We start from the raw sequence: 20918 nt of genomic DNA on the forward strand, positions 1-20918 counted from the left end.
TGTTCCCAGCTGTCACCAGCCCTCTGTGCTTGGAGGTCCCCACCCCAGCAAAGTCTTTCCAGGGGTGAGCAAACCCACTGCTCCCACTGACCCCTTTCCTGGGGGCTGCACCAACCCGGTGGCCGTGCCCAGAGATGGGGAGCATGGCCATGGCTGCTGCTGTTGTCTCTCCTGGGAGCGTGCAGGCAGGGGAAGGTGGCATGGAAATGGCACCCAGAAGCCTGCCTCGCTCTGCTCAACCGCTTCTCACCTCATCCCACTGGCTATGGCTCCTGCTCCCTCCCTGCTGCATCTCCACAAGGCTGCCTCTGAATGGGGACCTTCCCTCAGGGAGCAGGGAGAAGGGGAGGGGAGACCGCTGGGTGCAATGAGGGGAGCAGTGGGCACGCAACTCCCTGAGCACATCACTCCACAGCTCAAAAATCACCAAGAATACAATTTTGCAGTACATAATTGCCAGTTTTGAGGAGGCTGTGAAAGGGTTTGTGTTCTCCTGAAGAAATCAAAAGCTGAAATGTTGTGCAGTGCTGAAAAAATATCTCCCTTAATATGTGGCTTGCATAATAATATAGCACAAGTTTATGATGCAATTCAGTTGGCCTCCTAAGAGATGGGGTAACCAGGATAAAGAAAAAATTGGTCCTTTGGGGTCCTGCTTCGCTCACCCAAAAGCTCTCTTCTCAGAAAGCCTCGAGAGTATTTCAGATCATTTTTGCAGTCCTGGAAAGCTAAAAACAGGGTTGCAACACAGCAGTCCCCAGAATTTGTAAAGAAATAAGGGTCTTCTTGAGCCACACTCAAGATGCCTGTGCTGGGTTTGAAGCTGGTGTGAGCCAGGCTGGCAGGCAGGTGCACCAGGACTTCAGGCAGACCTAGGAGGAAAGGGCAGGGAAAAGAGGGCAGGGTGCTGTGGCTGAAGGCGTGCGCTGTGTGAGGCACCAGCGGGTGATGGTCTGCCTCTCTTCAGCTGCTGCAAGGTGGCTGGCTTTGCTCATTTGAGTAGGGGAGTGATTGTGGCAGCTCTGGGGCAAGGTGTGGCTGGCACAGCATCCTCTCTCCTACCAGTGCCATGGTGGGCTACTGTCCAACTCCGCACGTCCTCCCCTAAGGACATTAGGGAGGTGTAAGTCCTTCTCACTGCATATCCTGGTCTCATGGGTGAGGGACACATGTGCCATGAAGGCAGCAGCGATGTGTTCCCCTGGCTCCAGAGCCCCGGCCAGCATGTAGGTTCCTCTCCTTTCCCCGGCATGGAGGCCTCCCTGTCTGGTGGGCACAGAGCAGGCTGAGACCTGGCAGCTCTGGGGCCTCCTTGTCCCCACATCAGCTGCAAAAGCCAGGGAAAGGAAAGCAAGGTGCGGAGACACGGCTAGGTGCTGGTGGCATCTCCCCGGCTTCCCAGCCAGCGGGATGCGGTCCCTGTGAGGCAGCCTGTGGCTCCATCTAGTGCCCATGCCTGCCTGGCCCGGGCCAGCCCTGCACCCATTGCTGGGCAGATAGGCCAAATCAGAGACCCTGGCAGCCAGCGAGAGGGCACCCTGGCCGGGGACAGCCACCCCAGGGAGCCCACTCCCTGCTCCTGAGCAGGTAGGTACAGGAGGGCAGCGCTGCAATGGCATCCAGGAAAAAAAACCCCAACAACAGGGAATACGCCAAGCAGTCACTCAAGGAAATCACCAAGTGCTGTCTGACGGCAGGGGATGGGTCCCCCATCCTTTGGAGAGGAGATGCCCCTTGGCACAGGAGATGCCCTTGGCATTTCACCCATCCCAGTGCTCACCCAGGCCCACGGCTCATCACTGAGGAGGGCTCTTCATGGGGATGGCTGACCTGAAACCGGTCCCTGAGGAGCGCTGGGAATGGCCTGTCTCAATGCCCGGGTCTCCCCAGCGTGCCGCGTAAAGCGGCACTGGGAAAGTTTGCCAGGCTTCCCAGCTAGGGATTTGCAGGACGTGAGGAAGACACCCCAGCTGCAGTGCAGGGGTGGTGGGGTGTCCAGAAGGCTCTGGCCCTGCAGAGACACCAGGCTCCCTCCTTCTCCCACCCAGACAGCAAGAGGGAATAGTATGATCTCTACGGCCAGGACGGGTTCGCGTGTGCAGGTGAGTGGCCTCGAGTCTGCCCATGACCCTGAGGATGGGTGAGAGCAGCCGCTCTGCGGGGACTGCCCAGGCAGGGGCCGTGCAGAGGAACAGTCCACAGCAAAGCTCCCTGTGCACGGCCATCCCCGGAGCCCCGGTGCTCCCTGCGCCTGGGCACCCGGGTGCTCGGGGCGGCTGGCTGCTCCCACCTGCCTTCTGTGTGAGCAGGGCTGCGGAGGGCGCAGGGCTGGTGATGTTCTGCCGGGGCCACAGCGGTGCCAGGCAGCCCGGGCTCCTGGCAGGGTCCTGTGCCCGCCAGCCTGGCAGGCTGCACCCCTTCGTCCTCCCGCCCGGCGGGACGGCCTGGGCAAAGCGCTGAGTCACCCCAGCTGTCCCCTCCCGCCGTCCCCTCCCGCTGGCGTTTCCGGCAGGGACCGGCCGGGCAGCTGACTCGGCAGGAGGCCGGGGCAAGCGGAGCCCGGGGGCTGCCCCGGGGCGGTGGCCGTGCCCCGGTGTGCACCGCTGGGGCTGGCGAGCGAGGTCAGTGCCCCCCCCCCCCGCGCCGGGGCTGCCGCCGGGCGCACACGCAGCCCCGGGGAGAGCCGGGGCGGAGCGCCGGGTCCCGAGGCGCAGCCAGAGGCAGGCAGACCCTGCCGGGCGCTCCCACCGCCGCCTGCTTTTCCCGCAGCGCCCGGGAGGGTCCCACGCAATCCGGCCCCGCTCCCCCCGGGAGGCTTGCCCGGGGGAGGCTTGCCCGGGGGAGGCCCGGCCAGCGCACGGCAGGGCTGGGGGTTGGCGGGGCGCGGGAGCCCCCGGCCAGGCCCCTCCAGCGCTACGGGGACTGGAAGGGGGGCCGGGCGGCGGCGGCGCCCCGCTCCGCGTTCACGCACGCCTCCTTATGACCTCACACGCCTGAAAGGCGAGCGCGTGACGTCACGAGGCGGCGGCGTCGCGGTTGGCTGCAGCCGCCGCTCGTCGGCCAGCGGAGCCCGCCTCCAGGCCCCGCGGCGGCCCGGGCGGGGGCGACGCGCGACACCGGCCGCGGGCGGCCCGGGGCGGGCGGGGAGGGCTCGGCTGCGGCACTCAGGTGGGCGGCGGATCGGGGCGGCGGGGACGTGCGGGGGGAGCGGGGCGCAAGGGGGCACCGGGGAGCGGGGGAGGGTGGCGCACCGGGGAAGCGGCGCACGGGGGCAGCGGGGCCGGTCCGGTGCGGTCCCTTCCCGTGCTGCCGCCCACGCCCCTCCCGGTGGCCTAGATTCGCTGACCGCAGCCCAGGGCTGCCCGCCGGTAGCGGCGGAGGCGGGGGGGCCCGGAAACTTCCAGCAGCAGCGCCGGGCCGGGCAGCCCCGGGAACGCCGTGTTTACAGCCGGGCCGGGGGGGGCGGTCCCCGGCGGCACCGCCCCGCCGCGCTCCCAGTGCCGGACTGGTGCCGGTGCCAGCGCCGCCCTCCCCGTCAGCTGATGCGCCCGGGCAGCGGGGGCGGGGGGCGAGTACCGGAGGGGGGGTCGGCACCCCGGGGTCGGGGGAGTTGGAGCGGCGGCATCCCGCTCCCGTCCCCGATCCGGAGCGGGTCGGCCGGTCGAAGTGCCCCGGGGTGCCCGGGGACGGGGAGGGTCCCCGCTGAGCCCTTAATCCGCTCCAGGCGCTAAGCACCTTAGCGGGCTGCTCCCGCTGCCTCCCCCCCGCCTCCGGACAGAGCCCTCCGGGGGGGACGGGAGGGGAGCTGGGGCAGCTGGCGGGGAGCGGGGCAGAGCAGGGGGGCCGGCAGCGAGGGTCCCTGTCCCCTTGCTTGGGCAAGTCGGGGTGATGCGGGTGGGACGGCGGCACGGCAGCAGCAAGGGGGCCCGGCTGGGGCTGTGCGTGCATCCGTGTGGCCGAGGCGCAGGCAGGGTGCTGGGGAGCCGTGTGTGGGGTTGCTACCGAGCTGCTCTCGGGGGGACCTGTGGGAGGGCCGGGGCGCCTGGGGAGGGCAGGGCAGCCCGCCCTTGCTCTCTCGCACCCCGCGCTGCCAGGCTGCGCCTGTGGACCCCCTGACGTTGCCTTTCCCCCCCCGCAGTGACCCCGCGGGACAGCCACACGTCATGGTGGACTACTACGAAGCGCTGGGGGTGAGCCGCAATGCCACCGCCGAGGACATCAAGAAGGCGTAAGTGCCCACCGGGCAGAGCAGCCCCAGCCACCCCGCCCCCCGCCCCCCTTACCCGGCGCCAGCGAGGCGGGGGCTCCCCGCGGGGCCGGTGGGGACAGGGCCCAGCTCCGGAGGTGACAATCCAGCCTTTGTTTCCTTTGTGCGGAGGCCAGAGCGGGGCCGGGCTTCGCTGCCGCACAAAGGCATCTCTTGGTGGGGTTTGGTCCCTTTGTCCCGGCTCTCAGCCCGGGGCTGGGGATGGAGGCGGGAGGTGGGTCCCGCTGGGGTTTGGAGGCATCCCCTCTCTCTGCCAGGGGGTGCGGGGATGGCCGAGGGCTGGGGCACAGGGGCTCTGCTGGTGTCAGGGTCAGGGGGCTGGAGCTCACGGGGAGAGGAGCAGCGTGTCCCCGGGTGCGGGGACCGGGCCCGTTGGCAGGTCCGGTGCTGTGCCCCAGGCACTGCAGGGGAGCCCCGGGGGCCGGCAGAGCCTCCTGCAGCTCCTGCCTGGCACCCTGCCGAGGCCTTGCTGCTCCTGCTGGGGTGAGGCATCGCTCGGGGGGAATAGGTGTGGAGCGGTGGCTTGCCTGGGGGGATGGAGGTTCCTAAGAGTGGGTGAGAGAAGCTGGGCAGCCTGGCTTAACCCCAGCTAGCTGCGGGTGGGAGGAAGGGGCTGCTGGTGCTCGCCTGGCCCCAGGAGCCCCCCAGCATCCCCTGGTCTGTGCACGTCCACGGCGGAGCCCCGGAAGGCTCCGGAGCAAACCTGTGAGCATTGTCCGGAGCTGCTGCCGAGGGCAGCTGGGGCAGGTCCAGGCTGGGGTCATGCCACAAATATTTGCTTGGGAGTTGAACCAGTCCAGGAACCTCCCGTTTGATGCCTGAGGCTGTAGGGTGCTGGGTGAAGCGGGCTCGGGGTGCCCCTGCCCGCGGGGTCGGAGGCATGTGCTCAGAGGGGGGTTGCTGGCGCGGGAGCCCCTGCCGCCCAAGGGCTGCTGCATGCCCCATCACTGCCCGTCTGTGCAGGTACAGGAAAGCTGCGCTGAAATGGCACCCGGATAAAAACCCAGACAACAAGGAGTATGCCGAGCAGAGGTTCAAGGAGATTGCTGAGGCGTACGAAGTGCTGTCAGACAGTAAGAGGCCATGGTGCTGTTTCGTGTGTCCTCCCCAGCCCTTGGGGCTGCTCCCCCTGGGGTGTCCTGCTGCGGGGGTCACCTGGGTGGCATCCCTGGACGTCCCCAGGAGGCAGTAGGTCCCTCCAGCTTTACCGCCTGGCTTGTGGGGTTTGGTTATCTCTCCACACATCTCCCGAAATGGCTCTTGGAAGAGATGCTGGGGTGCTCGCCTCCAGGATGAGGTCTCCCCAGCAGGGCTGAGGCTTGCGCATCCTCACCTGGTGCCCCAGCTTGGGTTTGGGAGCAGTGCTGGTGCGGTGGGGGCTCGTGCTGCCCTCCTCCTCTTGCTGTTCTGCACCTCCCTTGGCCAGGGGGAAGCATCAGTGCTTCTGCCTGTGCTGCCGCTCCCGGCCCCATGCCTGGCAGCCGGCTTCCCTGCAACCCCTTCTCTTCTTCCAGAGCAGAAGCGCGATGTCTACGACCGTTACGGCAAGGATGGACTCATGGGGGCCGGTGAGTGGGCAACTGGGGCCATGGGGGGTTAGTGCAGCTCTGGATACGGCCCCATCTGAAGACCCCATGTGGGTCTGCGCCCCCTGGGGCTCCCTGCCCTTCGGGGGGTTCCCACCCAGGGCTCCACTTAACTCTGAGCCTCTTCCCTCCAGCAGGACCGGGAGGCTCCAGGGCCGATGCTGGGGCCCCCGAATTCACCTTCACCTTCCGCAGCGCTCACGACGTCTTCCGGGAGTTCTTCGGCGGGCGAGACCCCTTCGCTGACTTCTTTGGTGTGTGCGGGGCGGGGGGGGCTGGGGGCTGGCTCTGGGGCACCTCTCTGTCCCCAGGGCAGCAGCTGGGCTTGAGGACAGGGTGTGCAGCCAGCCCCAGGGGGGATCCCCATGGCAGTGCTCTGTGTCTGGCTCACCAAGCTGTGAGGGTGATGCTGACGGGGGGTTCCCTGTCTTCCAGATGAGATGCTGCCCTTCTCTGAGCTGCGAGGACCTGGTCCACGGCACCACGGGGGAGGCCACTTCTTTTCCTCCTTCCCAGGATCCTCAGGTAGGAGATGCTGGCAGCCCCTACCTGGCAGGGGAGTCCTGGGACACCGTGTCTGCCTGCGCAGGGTCTGTCCCCTGCCTTCCTCATGCCCCCCACCCTGGCACTGACCTTGTCGCTCCCTTCTCCAGATTTCTTCGCCTCGTCCTTCAGCTCTGGCGCTGATGCAGGGCTGGGCTTCCGCTCTGTCTCCACCTCCACCACCTTCGTTAATGGCAGGCGCATCACCACCAAGCGGTGAGGGCAGTGCCGGCCCACTTTGCCCCCATGGACCCCCCTCATCGGCAGGCCTTTGGACCTCGCAGCTTGCCACTGCGATGCTCTGGCTGCCTGGCCCTTGACTGTCCATCTGTCTGTCTGTCTGTCTGCAGGATTATTGAGAACGGGCGGGAGCGGGTGGAAGTGGAGGAGGACGGGGAGCTGAAGTCGATCCACATCGATGGTGAGAAGCGGCACCATGGACCGACTTGTTGGGGTCTGGCAGGACCACCTCCCAGCACCCTTTCCCTTTGGGGACCCCTCTGCTCCTTTGGGGTGGCTGGGGGGGTGCTGCATCCAGGCTTGGTTTTGGGCTGAGCCCTGGTCGGCCCTGGTTTGGGGCTCTGCTGTGGAGGATTGGTGGGGTGGGCAGGAGTTGCTGGGGCCCTGTGCCAGCTCTGGGGAGCTGGAGCGGACACAATCCCCGTCCCCTGCCCCTGTCCCTGTCCCTGTCCCCACAGGAGTCCCTGACGACATGGCGCTGGGGCTAGAGCTGAGCCGGCGGGAGCAGCAAGCCTTCCCCAGCCCGCGGCCCCCCTCGCCCCCGCCGCCTGCCCCGCACCGGCCCCCGAGCTCCTCGCCTGTCTGCCTCTACACGGATAGCGAGGATGAGGATGAGGACTTGCAGCTGGCCATGGCCTACAGCCTCTCCGAGATGGAGGCCACGGGGCACCACCAAGCAGGTGGGCACGGCCCCGGTGCCCTGCCGGCACCGGGGGGCAGCCCTGGCACCCTGTCCTCCGCCCGCAGAGCCCGCGGTCCCCGGGGGGGGCCGGAGCGGGAGCCTCCAGGGGCTGGCAGCCCTGCTGCAGTGGGGCACGAATCTGCCCCCAAAGCAAAGCAGTGGCACTGCCCCCTGCTCTGAGCCTGGGGCTGGGGGTGTGCCCCCCTGTGAGGCAGGGAGAGGAAAGGGGAGGTGGGGGCTCGCTGCCTGGGGCTTGGCTCCTGCCTTCCCCAGCAAGGGAGGGGGGGTCTTTCCTACCTTGCCTCCTTGCTGCTGCTCAGGTGGGTGGGTGGCTGGTGGGTGGCTGGTGGCACCCCGGGGTGGGGGGGGCTGCCAGAGTTGGGGGTTGTGGCTGGAAGAGGGGCCCTTGGTGGGGTCCCAGGAAGAGGGGCAGCTCCCTGCCCTGGCTCCAGGAAGCGCAGGGTGCCCGCGGGCAGGCATGCCCCGGCTCTGCCTGCTCCTCTCTGCCTGCCTGCCCTGCAGATGGGCAGGGGCTCCAGCCGGTGCCTCCCTGGCTGCTGCCTGCCCCTGCCTGGGCTGGGGACTACTGGGTCGGGCTCTCCATCCTTGCAAGGAGGGGTGCGCACGTGGGCTCTGCTTCGTGCCTTGTGTCTGTCTCTCCCCTCTGGATGCTGTCGCTCCTGCCTGTACCTCCTCCTCCTCCTCCTGTTCCCCGCATTGCAGACCCTGCCTTGTCACCCCCTTCCCTACGCCTTGCATAGCCTGCAGGGCACTGTCCCTCCCTGCTTCCCACAGCAGCAGTGGCCCTCGGTGATGCTCACAGGTGTTCCCACCCTCACTGTTGCCTGTGGTCCTGCCTTGGCTCTCCTCCTCCTCCTCCTGGGACCTTCCTGCCTCCCTCCCTCCCTCCCTCCCTCCCCAGCCCTGGGCCAAGGAGGGTTTCACGGGTGCTGTTGTGTTCCCCCCTCTGCTTGTCTCCCCAGGTGTGTTCTGAGGCTGCTGCGCCCGGGGACCGCGCACGCCTGCTCGCTCACGGAGGCTCTCCCAGCCAGGACTCCGCTTTGTCCCTGCACGGCCACCCCCTCCCCCCCAGCACCCTCTGGCTCCGTGGGACGTGGCGGGGGGGCACAACAGGGCTTATGGCAGAGCAATACCTGGGGCTGGGGGGAGATGCCCTGGGCCCCATGAGGTGGTGGGGAGGGTGGTGATGGGGGGCTGGAGGGGAGGGGGCTGGCAGGGGGTTGCCGTAGATTAGGCTGCTGGGGGTGCTGGCGGCAAGCAGTGAGGGGCAGCATGGCTGGGCTCAGCCAGCGGGGCTGGGCTCTGCCCCCCTCCTCGCTGCAGCCCCCCCTCCCTGACCCCCTTCTGCTGACATCCGTCAATAAACCTGTTTGCAGTAGCTGCTGCCTGCAGGGTGTCTCTAGGCTGGGGGCTGCAGGCAAGGGGGGGGCCCAGGCCCAGCTGCACTTGTCTGGTGGTTGTGGGGTGCAGGCTGTGCTCCTGCAGCGGGGGTGGGAAAACAGGACTCCCTGTGCCCCCCCATACACACACAGTCAGAGGCCTGGCTGCAGCTGCACGAATGCGACACGAGAACTTTATTCACATCAAGATACAAAATTATATTTCTCTAGAAATTTCTCTTCTGCTCGAGTGACAAGGCGGGGAGCACATGGAGGGAACCTCGGGCTGGGCCAGGCCTCCCTGCACCCCGTGCTCCCCCCAACCGTGGGGGACCCCTGCCCACTCCTGCCCCCTGCAGGGGCACAGGGAGGGAGCTGGCACAGGACCACCAGGTTGGGGTGCAGGGAGCAGCTGGGGGGGCCCCACAGCCAACTCCCAGCACCATCGCCTGGTCGCCTCTTCTGCAGGGGATAGGGGACACGAGCCCTGTGCGGTAGCAGTGGATGGGATGCGGTTCTGTGCCCTACACGCAGAGGGGCTGAGCCCAGTGTCCCTGGGGAGGGGGACAGGGAGGACGGGGGGGCAGAAATAGAGCCAGCAGCACATACAGCATTTTACAGGGAGAGCAGCCCCACGGGCAGGGTGAGGAGAGCGCGCGAAGCCAGGGGGGCATGGGGGAAGACGAGAGGGGAGGGCTCCTTGACATCACTGCGGCAGCGCCTTCAGGATGGCGTTTACTTCCTCAGCCACGGCCGTCAGTGCAAACTCAAACTGGTCCTAGGGGAGCAGAGGAGGGGGGCATGAGGGGCCCTGCCAGCCCAGTCCCAGGGCTGTGCGTGCTCAGGGAGGGAGGGGATCCCCAGTTCAGGGAGTACCTTGGTCTGCACCATGCCAGGCCGCTGGTCTCGGATGTGCTCCAGCGTAGCAGCTATGTCTATCTCCTTCACCCCTGGGGCAGAGGGGGAGAAGGGCGCTAGGAGGGGGGTCCACGGGCCGAGCACACGATCCCGCAGCCCCTGGACAGGGCAGAAGCGGTGCAGCCCTGCACCTACCTTTGGCCATTCGGTTCAGGACCATGTCGACGAGGATGTACGTCCCGGTCCTGCCTGCACCATCACTGCAAGACGCAGATGCTTGGACCAGGGGGACAGGCTCCAGGAACTGGTGCTGGCCAGCAAGTCCCAGCCTTGCAGCCACCCCCCAGCCCATACCCCCCGCCTCCATCCCCAGCAGTACCTGCAGTGAACGATAATAGGGCAGGAGCGACCCCGGTAGCACTTGTTCACCTTCCTGCAAGGACACAGAGGGAGCAGGTCAGTGCCCCGCCATGCCAGGGACAAGGCTGCGCTAGGTGCCCCTCGCTGTGCCGAGCCGGGGGGGCAGCGGGCACCCCATGATGTGGCCCTGGGGGTCCAGCACATGGCTCCTCCTGCCTCCCCCGTGGTGCTGGGTATGGGATAGGGACCATGGGTGGAAAGGGGCCGGGGCAGGGAGAGGAGCCCAGCTTCTTGGGTGCCCAGCCCGAGGAGGGGAGCAGTGGCAGGACCCCCAAGGGAGCAGCTCTGGTCCGGTGGGGCACGAAGCTGGGGGCCAGGCGCCGGCAGGGCTCCCGACATGCTCCATGCAGCAGGCACGGCTGCCAACGATCACTTTTGTGACTATGCAACTGGAGCCAGATTACTAGCTGCAAATCACAAAAATGACGCCGGCAGCTGCGAGAGAGAGACAGAGACAGACAGAGAGGCAGAGAGAGCGTGAGCAGGGCAGAGAGGAGGGCGATGTGCTTGGGGATCCCCCACTGCCCTAAGCAGGGTCCCTGGCCCCACACGGCCTGGGGACAGTGACCGGCCAGCCCCTGTCAGGAGCCTACCACCACCCAGGGACCCCGAGACCCCAGCAGGCGCTGCCTGCAAACCTCCCGGGAGCAGCCCCAGCCCCACAGCCCTCTCAGTGGGCTGGCTGGGGACCCACTGCTGGCCATAGGGCATAGGGAGCAATGGGTCACAGCTATTCAAGGCTGGCTCTGGGGATTTCTTCTCCCCCATGGCTGGGGAGGGTGCCAGGCAGTGCTGTCCCCCATGCCAGCTCTGGGGAAGAGCACTTTCCCACCTTCCCCATGAAGGCTGGAGAGCCCTGGCAACCTCAGCTGGAGGTTTCTTGCCCACCAAGCTCTGCTGAGCCTCATCCCAAGCTGGCCAGAACCTGGTTCTTCTGCTCCTCCCCATGCACAGCAGCCCCTTGTCCCCCCAGCCAGTCCATGCCATGGCCATGACCCTCATCACACCAGCAGCGATGTCCTCGCCCATCAGTCCCCTGCGGCCAGGACCACCGCTGGCTCCCCGGGGGCTGGCATGGCGCTAGGTGGGCGCTCACCTGCGGAAGTCGAGGAGGGGCCGGGTGGTGGCAGGGATGCCCTCGGCCGGCCAGCTGAGGAAGTGGAACTGTGTCAGGGTGCGGGTCTCCTGCGACTGCACGTTCTTCAGGTAGAAGCTGCGCACCAGGAAATCCTCGCACCAGATGTGCTCCGACACCAGGTTCACCTGACCGAGAGAGGCAGCCGGTGGGCATCAGTGCCGGGCAGGAGGGCTGCGCTTGGGGGGACAGGGGCTGGAGGATGTTCCTTGCCCCAGGCTACCAGCCACACTTGCCTCGTAGATGTGGTAGAGAGAGGAGCCTTCATCCGGCCAGTAGCGGTCACACTGCTTGACACTGTCCTCGGCCAGTGGGCTCAGCATGACGATGACCGTGCAGCCGTGCTCCCACACCATCTGCGGGCAAGGCATGGGGCGGTGGGGGTGTCACCACTGGACGACAGCCCAGGCAGGAGGGTGGCCGAGCTGCTGTGACCCATCTGGTGGGCAGCACCCAGAGGGACCCCAATGGGCTGGCACAGCCGGGTGACACCCACCTGCCAGAAGTCAGCAATAGTGTGGGACAGCGGCCCCTGCGTGGCAATGTACGCTGGCATCCGTGGGTCGTGCTCGATCTGGAGCGGGAAAGGGGGTGTCAGACTGCATGCTCTTCGGCCAGGGATCGGTGACACTGGGAGGAGCGGGGGGATATTCCAGGGGTGATGGGAGGGCTGGGGAGGGAGCTTCAGGTGCCGCAGCCAGGAGGGAAATGACTTTTAACCACGTCTGAGCAATGGGGCAGGCACATTGCTCACATCCATAGCCCACAGGGATGTGAGCTCAATCCAGCTCCATCCCAGAGCGAGAGCCTCGCCGGGGCTGAGCACATCACAGAGTGGGGTGGCAGGGCAGGAGTCCCCGGTGATCACTCACAATCGGACTGGCGTTGATGAAGTCGCTGCGGGACGGGTTGCTCTCGGCTTTCAGCTTGATCCGCACGTGATCATCTGCAGAAACAGAGGCCAGGGGATGTGGCGAGTGCCCAGGGGAGCTGGGGGCAAGCCCATGCTGCAGCCTGCCATGGCCCCAAGCATCCCTGTGCCCATCCTGCCACGGTCCTGGGAGCCGGTCCCGGGATGCTCACAGGGCACGTAGTCGGGGTTGCGGTTCTTCTTCAGGTTGGCTTCGCTCTGGGCAATGGAGCAGACGCTGGGCTCAGCCTGGTAGGCACAGAGAGCCTGCCACTCCTTGGCCAGCCGGTCCCGGTTGCGGAGGTGGTCCTCCATGTAAGCCTGGGGCAGAGGGACAGGGGTCAGCCCGGCAGCAGGGGGGTACACAGGGGGCCCGGGAGGGGGGCTGCCACCCTGCCAGGCTGGCTCACCAGGATCATGTGTCCAGTGGAGATGTCCATGTTGGACTGGACGGGCTCCTCGCACCAGGAGGGCGTGCTGCTGTGGGAGCTGGGGCTGGGCTGCGGGGCGTCGCTGAACTGGGACGAGACGCTGCTGACCCGCGAGGTCTCCGCCGGTGCCTCGGCGCGGCCAAAGAGAGACTTGGCAGCCATGTGCTGGCGGCACAGCTCCTGGGGGACCCCAGCAAGAGCCCTGTCCCTCAGCCACAGCGCTGCCGTAGGGCAGCCCCGTGCACCCTGAGCAATGCTGACACAGCGGTGCCGCATCCTGCAGGGTTCCGCATCCCGTGGGGGTACCTGGTACTCAAAGGTGGTGTCGGCAGCACCCTCGGGCCCCAGGGCAGCCAGGCGCTCCTTCTCCCGCTGCTTGGCATGGCGCCGGAGGCAGAAGGCTGCGGCAGCTGCGATGGCGATGCCTGCCACGCAGGCCAGCGTGATGAAGGTCAGCAGCACCGAGTGGAAACCATCCCCGAAGCGGGATGGGTGCGAGTAGGCAGCAGCCTCGTTCCGCTGGGGGCAGAGCCGTGCAAAGGTTAGCGGGGGGCATCTGCATGGGGCTGGGGGGGGGTAGAGACCCCATGCTGCACCACATTTGGGGTTGCTGGGGACTAAAACAGAGCAAGGGCACTCGGTGCTGCACTGATTCTCCCAGCACCCTCAGCTGGGGCAGAGCTGGTGTCACTGGGGTGCGGCACGGTGCACCCACCTGTGCGTCGCACGGGGCGTTGCTCACACTCGTGTCCCTGGGGCTGCAGGAGGCGGCAGAGTCTGGCCAAGCCCAGGCAGCAGCGACCTGCTGCTCCCCTGCTCCCAGCACCCAGGGCTGCTTCCCAGGGCAGCCCCAGCCCGGGCTGCCCCCCCTCCAGGGCAGGCAGTAGCCCCACGGAGCTCGGGTTCAATGAGCTCCTGCCCAGCTGGAGGTCAGCAAGGGCTGGATTTGCCCCAAGGGGTTAAAGGCAAAGGATGGGCCATTGCAGCGCTGGGTCCAGGGCAGCAATTGCTGCTCCCAGAGGACTTCCCCAAATGGGGCTTGGCTCTCCCCTGTGGCCACTGCTCCACGGCAGGACACGGGGGGGATGTGCCGGCACTGCCAGAGGGCTGGTGCTTTCCCAGTTGCGGTGGCTGGGGGCAGGTCCTCCCCATCGCTCTCCTCAGCTAGGACACAGAGCAGCCCCTGCCACCTTGCAGGCAGCGCCTCCAGGGCTCCTTCCCTGTGGCTGGGGGGGACAGCCAAATCCGTGCCAGTCCCAGGGTCTTGTCCCAGAGCCGCTAGTGATCAGGATGCTGCTCCCCTGCCAGCCAGGTCCTAGGACAGCACAGGGATGCTGGGGCATCACCGCCACCAAATACCCTATGCCCAATGAGGCGCCAGAGCCCAGCATTACCTCACTGCCACGGCCTCCCATTGGCCACGAGCCTGATGAGGTTACCGAGAGAACACTGCGTCATTGTCACCTACGTCATCACCATCATCGCCTGGGGATGCCCCCACCCCAGGGGTCCCCACTGCCGCCTGACCCCCAGCCTCACTAGCCCCAGTGCCTGGGGACCAGTCTGACTGCTGCCAGGGCCCAGCCAGCCCTGCAGCCAGGGGTACCCACCAGGGCCAGCACCTCCCAGCTCCCCGGGGCACCAAAGCCCCTGGAGGTGTCAGAAGGTCTGGAGACCTCAGCAGGGCTGGGGGGACAGAAGGGACTGCCCTCTCAAGGCCTGCCCTGGCCTTGCTGTCCCCCTGCCTCTCTACATCCCTCCTTCCCCAGATCTTGCACCAGTCTCCGAGTTCAGAGCCCGAGGTGGGGATGAAGGAAAAGCACAAGCTGGTCTGGACCGGGGACATCCATGCAGAAGAGGGCTTGCAAAGCTCCTTCAACCTCCCCCGAGCTCCAGCTCCGTCATCTCTGCCATCTCTCCCAGCTCCTGCCACTTGCCACATCAAAAGGCATTGCCATAGAGACACTCCACATGTTGCTGATGGAGACAGGTTGCCTCGGTGGCCAGGCCACCCCTTCTCCATGGCTGCCTCCTCCAAGGTCCCCCCTTCCTTCCTCCCTGCCCACAGCTACTGCCACAGAGCAGGAGGGTGGGAAACAGACCCCGGCTTGGGGATGTGCTGCACCGCTTCCCCTCCCCAGGCTGCAGACACAGGAGCCAGGCTCGGTCCCCCATCTCCAGCCCCCGCTCCCCCCCAGGAGACGGTTCCTGGGGATCCCCAGGAGGGGGAGCCCCTTTCCAAGCAGATGATGGCTCCCGCTCCATCCCTGCCTTCAGCTGCTTTGCCATGCCCTGGGGGCACTATGGCATTTTGCCTGCCTAGCTATGGTCTCTGGGGTGCTCTGGGCACAGTCGGGGTACCCAAGCCACAGCCAGGATGGGGTGCCTAGGCTAGAGGGAGGCAAGGCTGAGGATGAGTCCTGCAGGGTGCAGCCTGCAGCCCCCCAGTCTTGGAGGGAGGGGGGAAAGCCCCTGGGACACCCTCCCAAATTGCCTTCAAACCCTGCAGAGCTTTTGTTTTAGAAAGATCGGAGTGCCCTGGGAGTGCAGGAGGCTGGGAAGCATCTCGCTGCCAGGTGGAAGGGGGTCACTGGAGTGGTCCTGCTCCGGCCCGTCCCAGATAACCTGTCTGTCTCCAACACAGTAGCCCAAACGCTGCCCAGAGCCCTCTGCTCCCCAGCTGCCTCACAGACCCACGGGGATGGCTTGCTCACGAAGACCCCTGCACCCCAGGGCTGGGGCATAGTGCTTCCTGGCTTGTACCTGGCGGCAGCACCCCCACTGCCCTGTCCCCGGCCACCCCAGCCCCGAGGGATGGGCATGCCTTGCTCCTACCTCTCCCACTCCTGTTTGCACGATCTTCAGGCCCAGCTCTGCCTCCAGCTCTGCCTTCACTTGCTCTGTGGATGGAGAAGAGCTGGTTAGAGGGGTGCTGCTCCTCGACCCAAGAGACCCCCCCCCCCAGAGACAGAGCCAAGGGATATCCCTGACAGCTGCCCACCCCACGCCAGCTCCCCAGTTCAGCCAACGGCACTGGGACGTATGGTGGGAGCCTCCTCTTCCCGGCCCCTGAGAAGGGGCACCCCACAACTGGGGGAGGAAAGGGGGGCAGGACCACAGGGATCCCTGCCCAACTCACCAGCCTGGTTGGCCACGTCCGCCAGTGAGAGGTTCTGGGGGTTCTGCCGGATGCGGAAGGTGAGCGCAGGGCCCACGACGCTGCCGGGGAAGGGGAGACACAGCATGAGACCGGGGAGCACAGACCCCCTCCCCATCCCCACCACAGCCCGGTTCCTCCTGGCCCCCCGCTCGGGGCAGCTGTGCACAGCCAGGGCTGCGACAGCAGCACCCCACGGCCCAGCTCCCCTCACCTGATGTTGATGAAGCTGGCTGTGGAGAGGTGGAGGCGCTTGGCAAGGAGCTCCAGCAGCCGCACGCCAGCGGCCAGCCCCAGGGGCCTGTGGGGACAGCGGCAGGGTGAGGAGCGGGTGGTGGGAGCAAGGGGAGATCCCACGGTCCCTGCAGCCAGGGGAGGGCAGGCATGGAGTGAGGGCTGTCAGGGTGGGCAGGGGCAGGAGGTAAGGCAGAGCACGGGGACGCGTGGTGATGGAGGTGAGCTGACCCCCCCTTGCACGAGTGTGCACGGAGGTAGTTGTGCAAACACTTGGCTGAGCCTCTCCCAGTCTCTCGTCCTGCAGCAGTGAGCTCTAGCCTGGGCGTGGGCTGAGAGGAAGGCTTTGGGGTGGGATAAGGGCTGTGGGTGGAAGGGGATGGGGGAGCTTACCCCACTGGACACCCAAACAGGCTCAGCTGAGCACAGGAAGCTATGACAGCTGGCCGGGGGAGATACAGCCCCTCCGCACACACACACCCCCACACCCGACCCCCAGCTCTCACTTCTGGTCCGTGACGATGTAGCCGTACTCATCCGGTGGCCGGGTGCCCCGCTGTGCCCCACCGTCCTTCGCCTCCGTGTAGCTCTTCTTCTCCACCGCAATCAGCTTCCCGGGGCTGAGCGTGTCCCCACCGTGTCCCCGCTGCGGCTCTGCCCGCGGTGCTGGCGAGGACGCTGCCCTGCTCCTCAGCCCATCCCCTGGAGAGCTGCTGGCTGGGATTTTGGGGGGTGGCACTGTGGAGGAAGGGGGCACTGGATCCTCTCCATGCTGCATGTCCCCCTCCGACACCTGGAGGGAGGGAAAGGGAGGAGCTGGGACCCCTAAGGAGAGCCCTGGGGGCGATGTCCCCCTCCCCCCCCATCCCACCTGCAGTGTGGCACCTCCTCCAGCACCACCCTGCTGCAAAACCACCCGCTTCCCTGTGGGCACTTCGGGGCCAGCAACACCTGGGAAGGAAAGAGACAGAGGTCCTGCAGCACCCGCCCTGAGAGGCAACATCCCCTAACCCGAAACAGGGAGTGCTGGCACCCACTGCTGCCAGTCCCTGCCCGCCCCGTCCCTGTGCCCTGCTCACCAGAGCTCTGGAGCAGCTGGAGGAGGGTGGAGAGGCTGCTCAGCTGCTGGGGGCTCAGCTCCGGCAGTCCCAGGCCATAGCTGGCCAGGAGGGAGGCCAGTCTCTTCAGGGCAGCGTCTGCAAGAGGACGCAGCATCAGGTCGGATGCCCTGCATCCACACGGGGATCACGGGCCAGGGACAGGAACGCAGCTGTGCAGGCAGGATGGGGATGAGGGCTGGTCCCTGGCTGAAGGACACAGTACCCGTCTGTGCAGGGGGTGGCTGGGCGGCCAGGGGCACTGGCTGCTCCCTCTCCTCCATGTCCCTGTAGTCACCGGGGAGCCGCAAGCTGTGCTGGAGCCTGGTGCCAGCAGGGTCCGGGCGGCTGGCTTTCTCTCTGGGCAGGGAGAGCATGCCCAAGTCCTGGAAGAGATGCCCCCCGTCCGTTCCTGGCTGCCCGCCGTAGGAGGGCACAGGGCCGGCCCCAAAAAGGGCCTGAGTGGGGACCCGGCCCAGCAGCGAGGTGGTCTCTGGGCTCTGCCTGGCTGAGCCGCCGGGGAGCTGGTGAGCGGTGTCCTGGTAGCCGAACTACAACCGAAACACAGACCCACCATGGTCAAACCCCACAGGGCCCCTGCCACCCCATGGCAGGGCACCCCCAAGCCTGGGGCACCCCAGCACCAGCAGAAGGAGGGTGCTGGGAGTGCAGCAGCCCCCTGCCCATCTCTACCTTTCTGCCTGGGAGAGGGGGACTCGCCCCCATCGCTTACCTTGTGGTAGGAGTAGGGGTTGAGCAGAGCCTCCTCGTAGCCCAGCTGGGGCGGGGGGGGCAGCAGGAGGTGCTCCAGGTACCGCTGCACCAGGGGGGAGGGCAGCAGCGGCGGGGGCTGCCCCAGATGCTGAGCCGCTGGCAGGCCGGGGTCCGCGGGGAGCGGGGCTCGCTGGGGGGAGCCGCGGAGGGGCAGGAACCTCAGAGGCAAACAGCGCTGGGGTGACTCACCTGGGTATGGGGGAGGTCCCCCCTGAAGCCCCGTTTGGGGGGCAAAGCCCTCGCTGCCCTGCCAGGCTCTGCTCGCAGGCTGGCACTGCCCTACCTGTCCCTGGCCGCCGGCTCCAGCGCGGGTGGCGGGCGGAGGCGGGGGATGCGCTCCATCTCCTGCGAGATCACATACTGGGTGATGTCGTCCTGCCACGAAAGTCCTGCCATGGGAGGGGGCTGTGAGACACGGACGAGGCCTGGGGACCATGGGGAGAGCACACGGGAGGCCGCCCTGGTGTCTTGACCGTGTCCCATGGCCTGGGTTTGTCCCCACTCCTCCTAGAATCAGCTGGACCCCTCCTCAGCCCACCCTGGCCCCTGCGGCCAGCAGGACCCCAGACGGCCCTAGTACAACCGGGCAATGCTGCGTGACACCCCCTCCCTGCAGGGCCACAGTGACCCCCCCACGCTCCCCCCTTCACCTTGTGCCATGAGATGCCGCAAGACATCCTGCAGGCGCTGGAGCACAGGAGAGGTGACCTGGAAGTAGGGTCTGTCCTGCACGGAGCCCACCTGGCACTGCCCAAACAGCCCATCTGCAAGAGAGGGAGGCAGCGGGGCCGGATGGATGAACACCCCGGGGTGAGGGTCTCCAGGCACAGCCTCACCTTTCTCCTGCCATGCCCCCCCACACTGCACCCCAAGTTCCCCTGCAAGGCAGCCCTGCACCCTCCACACCCCCTTGGGAAGGAAGAAGGGGTCCCCGCACCCCTTTTAGCCACTTACCCTGCACGCACACCTCCTGGGGGGAGCACAGCCTCCGGTCAAACAGGCAGCCTGGGACAGACAGACAGGCCGGTCAGCACAGCCTCCAAGGGGGGCTCCAACGGGGTTTGCTCATCACCAGCTACTTGGGGACCCCCACTCTCCAGGAAAGTGCCACGGGGGTGCAATGGGGTGATGGTGGTGGGGGGGAACAGCCTGGTAGCACAAGGCAGGGCCTCGGTGCCAGCCTTCCCCCCTCCTCAAAGCCAAGATGGGGGCTGTGTACAGAGACTGCCCCTGGCTCTGGGGAGCGGGGGGAGGCCTAGAGTTTTTTGGGGTGCTGGCAGTTAGCAAGGGAAGGTTGAGGGGGCAGAGACCTGCAAGACCACGTCGGTTGCCCTCCCACATGTGGCACTACGAGGCAGGGACACAGCCCTGCACCCTGCGACACCAGGGACCCACTCTCCCTGCAAGGGGGACCCCACGCATGCAGCGGGGGGATGGGGTGTCTCTCCACCCCCTTCGGGGGGCAGCACTTGGGCAGGGGGCGGCTTCCCCCTTCCTCTTCCCCCCCCCCCCCCCGTCTCGGTCCAAGACCGTCAGCAGCGAGACGGCAGCAGGCGATGACTCAGCCCCGGATGGCGAGGAAGGAACGAGAAAACAACCGGGGGGAGGGGAGGGAGGGGCCCGCCGAGCCCGCCGCGGGGGAAGGGGGCAAGTGGCGATGGGGGTCCCCGAAACCCAGGCACCCCCGGGCCCGCTCCCCCCGGGGCGGGGGCCAACGCCGGTGCGGGGCACAGGGCCCCGCTGCCGAGGGGCGACCCCCGGGGGCGGCGGGAGCGCGGGGGCCGGGCCGGGGCGGCGGGGCCGGGCGGGCGCTGTCCGCGGTGCTGAAGCGGCGCAGCCGCCTCCGCCGGGACGGCCCGCTCCGCCGGGAGGGGCGGCGGCCCCGGCCCCGGGAGGCTCCCCCGGGCAGGACGGGGCTCGGCCGCAGCCGCTCCGGCACCGTCCCCGCCTGCTCCCGGAGACGGCGGCGTCCCCGCGGTGCGGTCGGACCCGTCCCGGCGCCCCGAGGCCCGCCGGAGGACGATGTACGCAGCAGCCCCGGGCGCCCGGTAGTGAGTCAGCGGCCGCCGGGGCCGTGCCGTGCGGGGGGGCTGCAGCCCTGCTACCGACAGCGGCACCCGAGTCCCCGAGAGCCCCAGGCAGGGGCCGCACGGGCCGAGCTGGAGGAGAGCAGGTGCATCGGCCCGCCCTCGCGTCCCGGGCCGGGCCGCGCTCACCGGCGGAGGGCGGCCAAAGGACACCGGGGTCCCGGAGGGAGCCGCCGCTCAGGGCCGCTGCCCCGGTCTCCCCGTCCCTGCGGCAGCCCCAGGCAGCGGCTTTGCCCCGGGGCAGGGTCTCTGAGCGAGCACCGCCCTGCTGCCGCCCCGTCCAACCGGCCCCGGGGGCGGCAGCAACTCTCCAGCCAGCGGGGTGCCCCGGGCCCAGCCCCGCCGCCGGCCCGGCAGCCCCAGGATAGAGGCGCCCCCGGTGCCGGTGACGCACCCGCCGTGCCGGTACCGGGCTACCCTCTCCCGCTCTCCGCCGGGAGCCAGGCCTGCCGCTGCGCGCCGTGACAGCATCCGCGGCAGCGGTGACAGCACCGGCCCCGGAGCCCCCTGCCCCGCCGCTCCTGGGGAAGCGCCCCCGGCCCCCGCGCTGCCCGGGGCGCCGCCCTGCCCGGGGCGCCGGTCTCACCGTGCGCGGCGGTGGCGATAGCGGTAGCGGAGGCCCCGCCGTCCCGCAGCAGCCCGCGGCCGGCCAGGAGAAGGAGGCAGAGGAGCGCCCGGAGGAGCCGCCGCCCCATGCTCCGCTCACGGCCGCACCATGGCGCACCCGCCGGCCGCGCCCCCGCCGCCGCCGCCAACCGGCGCCCCGCCGCGCCGCGCGCCCCGCCCACCGCCGCCTCTTCGCCAATGGAGCACGGCCCACTGCTGCCGCGCCACGCCCCCCTGCGCCGCAGCCAATCAGAGACCCGGGCCTCTCTCTCCCCTCCCCCCCCGACGTCGGGCTCACGCCCCCCTGTTATCGAGCGAGGCCAATTACGTCGCGCCCCGGGGGGAGACGGCCGAGCACCGCGCCAATCGCAGCCTCCCTGGAGGCGAGCCACGCCCCCCGGGGTGTGCCACCGCGCCGGCAGCGCCTCCGCCCCTCACCGCCCGCCCCTTCCCAGCCCTGCGGCCCCACTGGCTCCCGCGCGGGCCACGCC

The 20918-nt window shown here is 67.9% G+C and overlaps 2 protein-coding genes across 5 annotated transcripts; one reads left to right on the forward strand and one right to left on the reverse strand.

Annotated features, from left to right (window-relative positions):
* Positions 1-2549: 2549 nt before the first annotated feature.
* On the forward strand, positions 2550-8886 carry DNAJB2 (DnaJ heat shock protein family (Hsp40) member B2). 4 transcript variants are annotated; one of them, XM_072874533.1, is made up of 10 exons: positions 3010-3168; positions 4139-4228; positions 5231-5340; positions 5782-5835; positions 5988-6107; positions 6289-6378; positions 6507-6612; positions 6747-6817; positions 7095-7316; positions 8302-8886. In XM_072874533.1, exons 2-10 carry the CDS (start codon positions 4164-4166, stop codon positions 8310-8312), a joined length of 849 nt encoding a protein of 282 aa, XP_072730634.1. In that variant the 5' UTR covers positions 3010-3168; positions 4139-4163; the 3' UTR covers positions 8313-8886. The 4 variants fall into 4 exon arrangements, with proteins under 4 accessions (XP_072730635.1, XP_072730634.1, XP_072730633.1 ...); XM_072874534.1 differs by lacking the exons at positions 3010-3168; positions 8302-8886 and adding an exon at positions 2550-2621 and having other exon boundaries at positions 7095-7606; XM_072874532.1 differs by lacking the exon at positions 8302-8886 and having other exon boundaries at positions 5991-6107; positions 7095-7607.
* A 12-nt stretch (positions 8887-8898) lies between these two features.
* On the reverse strand, positions 8899-20562 carry PTPRN (protein tyrosine phosphatase receptor type N). Its single transcript, XM_072874530.1, has 23 exons — positions 20408-20562; positions 18689-18739; positions 18385-18498; positions 18018-18123; positions 17694-17892; positions 17187-17511; positions 16943-17059; positions 16735-16814; positions 16370-16656; positions 15844-15930; positions 15612-15691; positions 15308-15372; positions 12779-12991; positions 12452-12652; positions 12215-12362; positions 12004-12077; positions 11628-11705; positions 11368-11487; positions 11093-11259; positions 9956-10009; positions 9772-9836; positions 9595-9668; positions 8899-9496 (listed from the first exon to the last, which is right to left on the reverse strand). Exons 1-23 carry the CDS (start codon positions 20514-20516, stop codon positions 9425-9427), a joined length of 2886 nt encoding a protein of 961 aa, XP_072730631.1. The 5' UTR covers positions 20517-20562; the 3' UTR covers positions 8899-9424.
* Positions 20563-20918: the final 356 nt, after the last annotated feature.

Source organism: Ciconia boyciana, chromosome 10, assembly GCF_034638445.1.
Source record: "Ciconia boyciana chromosome 10, ASM3463844v1, whole genome shotgun sequence".
Classification (NCBI taxonomy): Eukaryota; Metazoa; Chordata; class Aves; order Ciconiiformes; family Ciconiidae; genus Ciconia; species Ciconia boyciana.